At 40.2% G+C, this 11,477-nt stretch overlaps 1 protein-coding gene across 1 annotated transcript; it reads right to left on the bottom strand.

Annotated features, from left to right (window-relative positions):
- Positions 1-4,064: 4,064 nt before the first annotated feature.
- Positions 4,065-11,057, bottom strand: LOC140198595 (secreted phosphoprotein 24-like). Its single transcript, XM_072259594.1, has 6 exons — positions 10,930-11,057; positions 10,666-10,787; positions 9,072-9,194; positions 7,968-8,102; positions 5,237-5,284; positions 4,065-4,374 (listed from the first exon to the last, which is right to left on the bottom strand). Exons 1-6 carry the CDS (start codon positions 10,982-10,984, stop codon positions 4,237-4,239), a joined length of 621 nt encoding a protein of 206 aa, XP_072115695.1. The 5' UTR covers positions 10,985-11,057; the 3' UTR covers positions 4,065-4,236.
- Between the last annotated feature and the right edge of the window lie 420 nt (positions 11,058-11,477).

The following is an 11,477-nucleotide window of genomic DNA, read 5'->3' as shown; positions in this document are numbered from 1 at the left end:
CCTAATGGCTCCTTTACCTCGAGGTCCCTGATCAAATCCAGTTCATTGCACAACACTAAATCTAGAATTGCGTTCACTCTGGTAGGATCCAGTACCAGCTGTTCTAAGAATCCATCTCGGAGGAACTCTACAAACTCCCTTTCTTGGGGTTCAGTACCAACCTGATTCCTCCAGTCTACCTGCATGTTGAAGTCCCCCATAACAACTGTAGCATTACCTTTGCGACATGCCAATTTTAACTCTTGATTCAACTTACACCCTACATCCAGACTACTGTTTGGGGGCCTGTAGATAACTCCCATTAGGGTCTTTCTACTGTTAGAATTTCTCAGTTCTATCCATACTGACTCTACGTCTACGTCTCCTGATTCTATGTCCCCCCTCGCAAGGGACTGAATGTCATTCCTCACCAACAGAGCCACCCCACCCCCTCTGCCCATCAGTCTGTCCTTTTGATAGGACGTATACCCTTGAATATTCATTTCCCAGGCCCTGTCCACTTGAAGCCATGTCTCTGTTATTCCCACAACATCATACTTACCAATTTCCAATAGTTTCTTCACCTTTGCCAACAGATTTCTGAACGGACAATGAAACCGTGAACACTACCTCAGTTTTTGCTCTTTTTCATTATATGTTTATTTTTAATATATTTCTTATTCTAACTTATAATATCTTTTTATGTGTTGCACTGTACTAATGCCACAAAACAATAAATTTCACATGTCATTGATAATAAAACTGAATCTAGTTCTGATTCTGGCCTGTAAGAAACTGTGGCTTAGCAAGCTTTAAGAGTAACTTTCCCTTTTAAGTGGCCTAACAAGCATTTAGAACAATAAGAATGGGCCATCATTGCTGGCTAGCAGTGAACTTGCCTTTGATCTACCGAATGGAATGCCATCCTTTTTAATAAAAGGACTAGAATACTGTCGCAGGAGTATTGAGGAAGAGAGGGAAATTGGAGCTCATCCATACAGCCTTGAAGGTGGTAACACAAGTTGAATATGTGGTTAGAAAGACATATGGGATACTGACCTTCAAAGGCATTGCTCAGATTGTAAAGGTAGCCAGGGCATTTAAGGGAGTTATGCTCCAACTTCATAAAACTTCAGGTGAAGTACAGCATGCAGTTCTGTTCATCATGCTACAGGAAGAATGTAGTAATCCTGGAGTGGTTGAGGAGAAGGTCCACAAAATGCTGGAGGAACCCAGCAGGCCAAGCAGCAGCTATGGAAAAGAGTACACTCAACGTTTCATGCTGAGACCCTTTATCGGGACTGGAGAAAACAGATGAGGAGTCAGAGTAAGGAAGAGGGGCAAGGGGAGGAAGAAGTACAAGGTGATAGGTGAAATAGAGGGTGGAGGAATGAAGTAAAGAGCTGGGAAGTTGATTGGTGAAGAAGATACAGGACTCGAGAAAGTGGAATCATAGGAGAGGACAGAGGCCATGGAAGAAAGAAAATGGGAGGAGCACCAGAGGGAGGTGATGGACAGGTAAGAGGATAAGGTGAGAGAGGGAAATGGGGATGGGGACAGGAGGGGAGACAGTTATTGGAAGTTTGAGAAATCAACGTTCATGCTATCAGATGGAATACTGTATAAGGTGTTGCTCCTCCAACCTGAGTGAGGCCTCATCACGACGGTAGAGGAGGCCATGGACCGACAAGTCAGAATGGGAATAGGAAGTGGAATTAAAATGGGTGGCCAGTGGGAGATCCTGCTTTTCCTGGCAGACGGAATGTAGGTGCTTGGCGAAATGGTCTACCAATCTGCGTCAGGTCTCACCGATATACAGGAGGCCACACCGAGAGCACCCCAGATATAGTAGATAATACCTACAGACCCACAGGTGAAGTATCACCTCAACTGGAAGGATCGTTTGGGGCCTGAATGGTAGTGAGGGAGGAGGTGCAGGGGCAGGTGTAGCACTTGTTCTGTGTGCAAGCATAAGTGGCAGGAGGGAGATCAATGGGGAGTTATGAATGGACAAGGGAGTCAGCTAGAGAGCAATTCTTGCGGGTAGCAGAAAGTGGAGGGTTGGTAGGGAAAGATGTGCTTGGTGATGGGATCCAGTTCGAGATGGCGGAAGTTCCGGAGAATTATGTGCTGGATGGGGAGACTGGTGAGGACAAGGAACCCTATCCCTGGTAGGGTGGCGGGAGGATGGGGTAAGAGCAGACATGCTTGAAATGGAAGAGATACAGTTGATGGCAACGTTGATGGTGGAGGTTCACAGCATAATTTTATGATGAAGCCGTAAGAGTTATGAGCAGAAACTGGAGAGGCTGGGTTGTTATCCTTGGAATGGAGGAGGTTAAAAGAAGGAACAATTGAAGTATATAATATTATGAGGGCTATACATAGAGTGTAAGTGGCCAAGTGGTTAAGGCGTCGGTCTAGTGATCTGAAGGTCACTAGTTCGAGCCTCAGCTGAGGCAGCGTGTTGTGTCCTTGAGCAAGGCACCTAACCACACATTGCTCTATGACGACACCGATGCCAAGCTGTATCAGCCCTAGTGCCCTTCCCTTGGACAACATTGGTGGCGTGGAGAGGGGAGACTTGCAGCATGGGCAAGTGCCAGTCTTCCATACAACCTTGCCCGGGCCTGCGCCCTGGAAACCTTCCAAGGCACAAATCCATGGTCTCACGAGACTAACGGATGCCTATGTACATAGAATATATTGTAGAAAATTTTTCCCTATAATTTTGGTAGATAAACTAGATGACATGCACTCAATGTTTCAGGAACAGCTTCTTCCCCTCTGCCATCAGATTTCTAAATGGACATTGAATTCTTTGACACTACCTCAGTATTTTTCCCCTTCCTTTTTGCATGACTTAACTAAATTATTTTGTTATATACTGTATATTTATTGTAATTTATAGCTTTTATTACCGTGTATTGCATTGTACTGCTGCCAAAAAACCAAGTTTCATGATGTATGCTGATGATATTAAACCTGATTCTAAATTCTAAATACATATATTTAGCAAAGGCACAAAGGCATTCAAGGGCATGTTTGAAGAGACCTTCACCCAGAAAGTGGTATCTGGAATGTACTGCCTGAGAGAAGGGTTGAAACTGGGTTGCTGATAGCATTTAAGAAAGATCTAGATAAACACTTGAAACACTTGAATAGAAGGTTATGAACCAAGTACTGGGAGATGGGTTAAGTACCATCCATTGACGTTGATGAGTTGGGCCTAAAAGCATGTTTCCATGTTTACGATTTGACTTCTAATACAAAATATTGGAAGAAGGTCTATAGAAATGCTATATAGGCAGATTAATCCCTGGTTATATCACACATGAAGCTGTGTGAGCAATTCTGATCATCATACACGTGTGAAAGCATTTGGCATCTGTCTGGACTGTACCATGATAATGTGATACATTTGAGCTTTGATCACACAAACTACATTGTAGTTCCTGGAACTCTGAAGTTTCATTGATAAGTTGTCCCAGTTTTTCATGGGTTATTATAATGAACTGATAGGGTAGTAGCTAATGAGTTTGGGACAAACAGACAGGCTCTGAAAATTTAAACAGTCCTTTCAGGAATGAAGTCAGGAAATGGAGCGAGGCCAGGGTTTAGTCACGATGTGGAAAGGTGGAGCAGACTCACCAACTGAGCATTTGACTCCTGCCTCAGTTTCCTGCATTCACATCCAGTTACACTTCTCCATCCTCCTCCTCGAACCTCAGACATTTAATTTGCTTGGACAAGCCAAGAAACAGAAAGTCTTCTGGACCAACAATTTCCATTCTGGAAAACAATTCTCCACACTCTCTTCAACTCATCCAAAGCCGACCAGGAGGTCACGCAAACCATGGGAATGTAAACAGGAGAAGCACTTCTTACCTAACTTATAAATATAACCTGCTGTGACTCTAGTTTCATTTATGTTCCAGATTTGGTTTATCTACCAAGAATTCTTTTGAAGGCAATAGTCTGAGATATTTTCAACTTCATTAATTAATTTATGATTCATTTCAGTGCCTGAGAACAAGTCTGGGGCATTTTCAGATTGTCAGTTATCACAAAACTGTGACAGGACATTTCACACTATCATCGACTTGCTTTATTGTCTTGCTTTCAACTTGTACATAAGGAGCAATGTAACTTATATCACTGAATGAAAGATACAATTAAGATTTTTTTAAGCTTCTACTGCTTACTTTAAAGCATGCATGGTATATACTTATGCAGTTTTGAACATATTTTGACTGCTTATTCCGGCCTCTGTTTACGACGTGGAATCTTCTTGGTTGACAGACCCCGGTTCATATTCTGTCTCTGGTTAATTTTCTTTTCCATAGCAGAGCCGTTCCTCTGATGTTCATCAGGTTGTTGCCTATTCCAGTCGATCTAGTGTGGAGCGAAGAGAGTGTAAACCCAATAGTCTCATGGTTGGATCCTATGTCATTTTAGTCGTTAGCAACCCATGGGCAAGTGGTAGTAGTTGGAGTGTGTTTGATATCTGATGATATCTCCACTGTACCAGTATTCACAAGATGTCCTTTTAATTTGGAATGACTTGTGCCATGAGGGTACATGCCTGGGACACTTCTACCACGTGGCCTCACAAACTCAGGAAGACACTGCCTGAAATAAGATGTAGCATAGAACTCCAGTATGGCTCCCACACAACTGACAGCACGCTGTTTGAATATTCTCCTCAGATAATGGCCTCTATGGAGGTATCACTGGAACCAGTTAACAAGTGCCACGACTCAGTGCCACAGAAGGCAAAGGGATCTGAATTTTAAAGAAATGGGGCGCATTATCCTGGTAATCAACGTGAGACTTTCCATTCTGTGATACCTTACGAGATGCATTTCTAACTCATGTCAAATGTCACAAAAGGTTCTCTGCTGACTTGACAATTGGCGCCACTCTGTGCCATGGAGACAGGAACTCACCTACCCTTTGAACTGGAGGATGTTTATTGACCACCAGGTTACTTAAGTCGTGAGTGCAAAGGGCATACATGGCGGTGGCTTAAAGATTTGGTTCATTGTCTCCCAGGGATGGAAGGTAAATGGCCAATGCCTACACACTGTGAATGAGTAATAAGGTCTTCAACCACCTCCTCGTACTCCACTGGCCTCCCAGGATTGCTCAGAGGGCTACGTCCTCAGCACCTGGCGAGGCTTGATAACTGGAAGAGGCACGGCTATGTGACCACCATGTAGTGACTGGACAGATTTTAATGGTCATTTATACTTACTGATGAGTAGTACTCATCCTGAAATTTTGATCCCCTCTGGTACATGACCTACAATGAAAACATCAAGGCTGATGTTAGAAGTGAAGAAAAATGTTGTGAAGAAAATACTTTACAAGGCGGAGTAATTGGTATAAGCTGTATATTCAAATAGGCCTGGGAGGAAGGCTTGTAAAACCATGTGCAGAAGGCATCTACTTAGCTCCCTGACTCCCCATTCCTGCTCTGATCTGTCTCCAAGTCCGGGGTGCTCAATAGTGAAAGGTGTCAGGATGGTGTTACCAATAGCTTTGGTTCAATTGCAGCCTCTGGTGCTGTCTGTGTGACATTTGTGTGTTCTCCCTGTGACTGTGAGCATTCCATTTACCTCCCCAACTCAAAGATGTGCAGGTTGATAGGTTAAATGGTTTTAAATTACACTTAGTCTATAAATGAGTGGTAGAAAATAGGGGGAATTGATAAAATGTGGGGAGAATCAATTATAAGGAAAATTACAGGGAGAATGGGATTGTTCGGTGAATAATTATTGATTCAATGAGCCAAAATAGGTTTCTATATCATATGGATTAATAATACAAATCTATATCATTCTCTTGTATTTATTAGTTTGATTTTCTTAATACAGAATAAGAGATAGTTCTTTTTGGTGATTAAGGACAGCTCCCTGGGGGTAATACCAATATTTTTCTCCTAAAATCCAAGTTCCTTTCTTTTGGAATTGCAGGGTAGGATATTTTGGTGCTTTAGGCCTGTAAAATCATTGTCACATGCTCTTGAGGGAGGATCTCTTTTCCTGTCAGTGTAATTGAACTGATTTTACATTCTGAGGGGCCAGGTGGGCTCCATCAGCCACATGCAATCCCAAAGTATGGTAATCCTATGACTAAGCTCTAAACACTGCAGCTATCTCCCCATCTCCCAATAAATCACACAAATCTGTGTGAGATAGCTATAACAACGTAAGTGCATCTTAAGCTTGACTGAAGATATGGCGATGACTCATGACACAAGGAGTTTTACATTTTTTTGTTCCATAGCACGCTTGACATAGAAGTTATTCATAACATTATAGCATAACAAAATTGGCATAATATTCAATTCCTCAACATACCTTAACCAAGACCTTAGTCTGAAAAGGATAAATTAATGCAACATTTATTTTATACTTCCACCCATCTCAGATGCTTTCCATTCCTTTCTAATTGTTCAAAATATGCTTTATCTCTAAACTTTGCCAATGCTGGTAAATTCAATCCACAGAAATAGTTACTTGGGTCAAATATGATGTTAAACTTTTGATGGCACAGCCTGGGGGCATCTTGTCCACCTGGATTTCCGAGTGGCGGATGAGGTACTTAAAACAATCCCAGTTCAAACTGAGCTGATCATTTACATACCCTCATGAGCCTAGAAGCTGCTCTTCTAACTTCTCTACAATAGATTTTCCCATGAGTTTGGGAATACCAACCACTGAAGGGAAATGGGCAGTGCTTTAGAGGGACGGCAAGTGTTTGTGACACAGGAATATGGATTTCCAAGCTTACTTACATGCTCGGAGTCAGATACATTGAAAAGAGCTCCCCCATTAGACCATCTGTGAATGAAGCATCTCTCCTTTCTACCAATTATATTTGGAGACTCCTTCCCGATGTACACCTACAAGCTTAAAGCAAGCCTGTCAACCAAGCTGACTTCCAGAAGATGTCTGCAATGGAGGTAAAACTCTGTGGCATGTAGAGAAGTTTGTACCTTGTCTAAAACCTACCCTCTCTAAAATCATACTCATAGGGTCAACAACTGGACCATAATTCTGTTCACCTTTGCTGGAATTCCAGAGCTAATGCATATTACCAGCAGTTTTGGATATTACTTTAAGTTTCATACCCTTTACCACCATCACCCTAACTATCTAGTTTTGTTTGAAAGCTGTGCTCAGATCAGGTTTTAAACTGGCCCTTTACCAACCATGAACAATTGGGTTGGATCAGACTTAGGAATCATGCTCCAGAGTTAAGATTGTATATCATTATACCTTTTCACAGGGAGGCGCTTGCCATTTTAAAACATACAATTAAAAATGTAAGTGATTTTCACTATCAATGTTGTTGTTATGTGCTGTGTTGTATGATGTGGGCGATCATTGTTTTTCCATGACCATGTTTGTTTTTGGCAAATTTTCCTACAGAAGTGATTTGCTATTGCCTTCTTCTGGGTAGTGTCTTTACAAGATGGGTACCTCAGCCATTATCATTATCACTTCAGAGGGTGACTGCTTGACAGCAGTGGTTGCATAACTAGGACTTGTGTTATGCGCCAGCTGCTCATACGACCATCCACCACCTGATCCCATGGCTTCACGTGATCCAGACCAGGGGGACAAGCAGGTGTTACACCTTGCCCAAGGGTGGAGTGCCTTTCAGCTCCTTTGGTAGAGACATATCTCCATTCCACCACCCAATTTTCATTATATGAATTCAATTAAAATGATTTGATGTCTTGGCAAATATTTAAAATTCAAGGTTAAACTAAACTTGATTGATAAATTGATTTGATTGATTAGAAATGAGTAGGTCTTAAACACATTTATGTAAATTGGGAAAGGCAATTCAGAACTTGTCAATAAGCAGCAGTGAAACTATATCTCATCTGTAGCAAAGGACAAGATTTTACTTCATGCAATCCAATAAATACCATATAAATATTAACTGGCATTCAGAATAAACTTGCAGCTTACCTCTTCACTGCTTTCAAAGGAGGCGGATGCACTGCTGCTGTCCACAAATCTGCTTCTTGCATTCTTGCAACGTAGAAAAACATCAACAAATTTTCCTAATGAATAGCCAACGCTGCTGTGACATGTCACCATTTCCTGTGGTTTAAAGTAGGAATAACCATATTGATGTAAAATAAAGATTTGCATTTATATTGTGCGTTATAAAGCATCCCAAAATGTTGAGTACCCAATTGGGTTTTGTTTTTTGAAGTGGAATTACTAGGGTAATACAGAAAATGACATGCTGAGTAAGCTCCCACAAACAACAATGTGATATTGGCAAAATACTCCAGCCCAGTAATGATCAACATGGGTAGGGGGGTAATTTATTAGCTCTCTGAAATAATCTCATGATGTTGTTTAACAACCACAAGAGAGAATAACTAGAATACTGGTTTAATATCTTATCGGAAAGACAGCACAGCTTAACAGTGTTTTACGGTACAAGATTTTACGCATTTGCCTGGAGAAGGACTAGAACCCATCTTAAAATGTGTTAGAGGAACAGAAATGAAGATGTGACATAAACTTATGATTAAAGTATCAATTAAAACTCTATACACACTTAAAACAAAGTCAATATTTAGTTATTTCATTAATAAAATAACTAAATATTGACTTTGTTTTAAGTGTGTATGAAATAATTATCCCGTGGAAATGTGTCAGCTTATCTGTGACAGAAAGTGCTTGCCTGAAAGTATGCTATTATGCCATTAAATATCCAGTTACCAATAATTTCATTTCCAGGGTTGTTACAGTGTGAATAATATTTTGAAGTTCTCTTCATTTCAGTAGTTCCATTTAAAAAATAAATATGCTTATATAGACCCTTGCTTGATCCCATACTGCCAAGTTCAAGCCAATTAAGTATTTGCTCTCTTTTGAGGTCCTGCACTGCTCAACTAGTGGAGGACAAGGCTTCATTATGGCAATTCCAGAATGTTAGCTTGTACTCTGAATATGCCGTCAGTTTTCACAGTATAATCAGGACAATTGTACACAGTTTCTTCATCATTATAACCACAACATTAAGGTCAATGAATTTAAAAAAAACATAATGCTCACAGCCAGGGGGTTTCTACTCAGCTGACAGTTTTCGATCTCTACTCCACTATTTTTGGGACAGAGTGTCTCCCTTGCAGTAAATCTCAGGTCCACAGAAATATCATCTTGTCCTGATGGGATAATCTAAGGAATGAAACACAGAGATTTATCAGATGTGAATTGCCAGCTTTATTAAGGTAAATGAAAATCTTCTGAAGTCACTGAAACCGCACATTTTCACATTGACCTGCAGCAATTATTTGTAAGTAAGGCATTGAAATTGCTAACAATTTACAATATGGATAGGTCAGCATTACAAGGATTACAACTCGCAATGAAGTTGGCTCAAAGGAGCTGTGGATGTATGATAGCCATTCTCATTTAGTTGACAAACACTACAGGGAATTAGATTTGAGTCACTTAGAGACATTTTTTATGGATTGCGATAGTAATTGGTGAAGGAAGTAAGTTTCAGTGAACATGTTAAAAGAACAAGAAAGACTTAAAGTGATAGGAAGCTTCAAAGGGGAATTCTGAAGCCTGGATGCAAAGTTCCAGTTCAAAACTCAAGGGATAGATTATTAAGAATATCTTGAAAGTAAGCAGAAAAGGGATGAGGCTGACAGAAATATTATAGAAAGATAGACCTATCTGTATATCTATTGTGCAGCAGGCATTTTCTGAGCATAGTGTGCACAATACTTGTTTATTGTTGCTGTCTTGAGGTAATAAGCAACTCAGTTTCCACTACTGTCGTTTACTGCACTGCCACCTGCTCTTCAGCATCTAGAGTAAGGGATAGGCACGGTCCAAGGAACAATGCTAACGAGAGTAATGTTCCGGACATCTGCTGACTGGAACTTTTTCATGGTTGGAGGAACCTTACCACAAAACTATAAAGATGATAAAGGATTTTACGGCAGTTTCTAAATCAAATGTCTAGCAGTTCTTCAAGCTTTGGTAATTAAGCTTCTCAATACCTTGAACAAATGGAAAAAAAGAACTTGCCAGGTTCACTGTTTATCTTCAGGTGAACTTAGTGACTGAGGACAATTCTGTATCTTAGAAGCTCAGTTTACCTGTTGGAATGTTCTCTTCTCACGTCCCACACCGAAACAGAGAAGCAAACCTTTAACCCATGTGGGCTCCCCACCGGTACAGAAGGAATACCTCAAATGGATTATCAGATAATCGACTGCCTTTTCAGACCATTAAAACACTACTTATTTCACAAGACTAAATTTTAAAAAAGGTAACAGCCTCAGAGAAAGAAAAACAGAATCATTGGGACAAAAGTTAAGGAAGACAAATGAAAGAGAGAAGAGAGAATTAATTAATATTTGATATCCCAACTGAAGAGATCAAAGAAATAGTGGGTAGAAATACATGTGCAGAACACCTAAGAGGAGGAGACAGAAAACTAAATGATAAGTTGCAGGATACGTTATGTAAGAAACATACGTTGCAGCTGTGTGAAAGATTAAAGAAGTGACAGCAGCAGACTGCCAGAAATAGGACATGAGGGAGAGTTAAAACAAATATGAAGAGAAGATCAAACAAAATAAATACACAAATGAAGAATAACTTAAGTCTTGTTTGATGAAATAATACTTACATGCAACAGTTCGTTACTGATGGCAGCAAACAGGTAACCACCAGCTGTGTCACTGTTCAGCCGTATAATGGATTGCCTCAGTGCATCTTCAAAGACTGGAAGGAAGTCAAACACTGGGATGGCTGTAAAATAAGTCAGCAATAAGGGTACTTAGCATTTATAGTAACCTGCCTGTTCTGAACTTCCTAGAATTCATTCAGTCGGCATTCCGAAAGCAGTTTTCATGGCATCTTAATGAAAAAATAACTTTTAAATTTTAAATACCAGCACAGTATTGGAAAGCCTGAAGTACAGCGAAAGTCAATAGAAATGACTGCATCTTGACAAGCTTTGGTACTTAGCTGCTGATGATGTCTCTATCTCTCTCCCTCTCACTGAGCCTTTATCTGCTGTTGCCTTTTATATGTTGCAATCCCTTCAATTAATGACTCACAGTTTCACAACCAACGTTTTCAAACCACAACATTGAGACAGACGAAAAGAACTTTCCTGCCAACTCAATAATAGAGGGTTTAATAACTATGACTTTTGGAAAAGACGCAGATATTTCACACATCTATTTATTGGCTATTAAGATCTGCAATTATCTAAAATTTTTGTTCACCAACCCCCATTTAAAAATATTACTTCAAGTTTCAGCATTTAGTACATTGTATTTTGCTATTTGACCATTCTCAGAAGTTGCAAGTAATTTAATCTGTCAACGAAAGATGAGATACATATTTATTAAAATCTGTAATTTAACTGCAACAATTGTCAGCCCAACACTCTGCTATAAATTACATTGAGACAGTTAAGATTGAAGAGATTAG

Source organism: Mobula birostris, chromosome 6, assembly GCF_030028105.1.
Source record: "Mobula birostris isolate sMobBir1 chromosome 6, sMobBir1.hap1, whole genome shotgun sequence".
In the NCBI taxonomy this organism is placed as follows: domain Eukaryota; kingdom Metazoa; phylum Chordata; class Chondrichthyes; order Myliobatiformes; family Myliobatidae; genus Mobula; species Mobula birostris.
Note: the sequence above shows the minus strand (reverse complement) of the source record. Positions and strands in the feature narration are given on the sequence as shown.

Excerpts from the sequence above, each read along its gene's own strand:
- LOC140198595 (XM_072259594.1), bottom strand. The coding sequence starts at position 10,984 with ATGCAGTCATTTCTATTGACTTTCGCTGTACTTCAGGCTTTCCAATAC. Across the intron at positions 5,285-7,967 it reads CCTTTGAAAGCAGTGAAGAG|GTCATGTACCAGAGGGGATC; the intron begins GTAAGCTGCAAG and ends TTTTCATTGTAG. Across the intron at positions 4,375-5,236 it reads AGGATGAGTACTACTCATCA|ATCGACTGGAATAGGCAACA; the intron begins GTAAGTATAAAT and ends GCTCCACACTAG.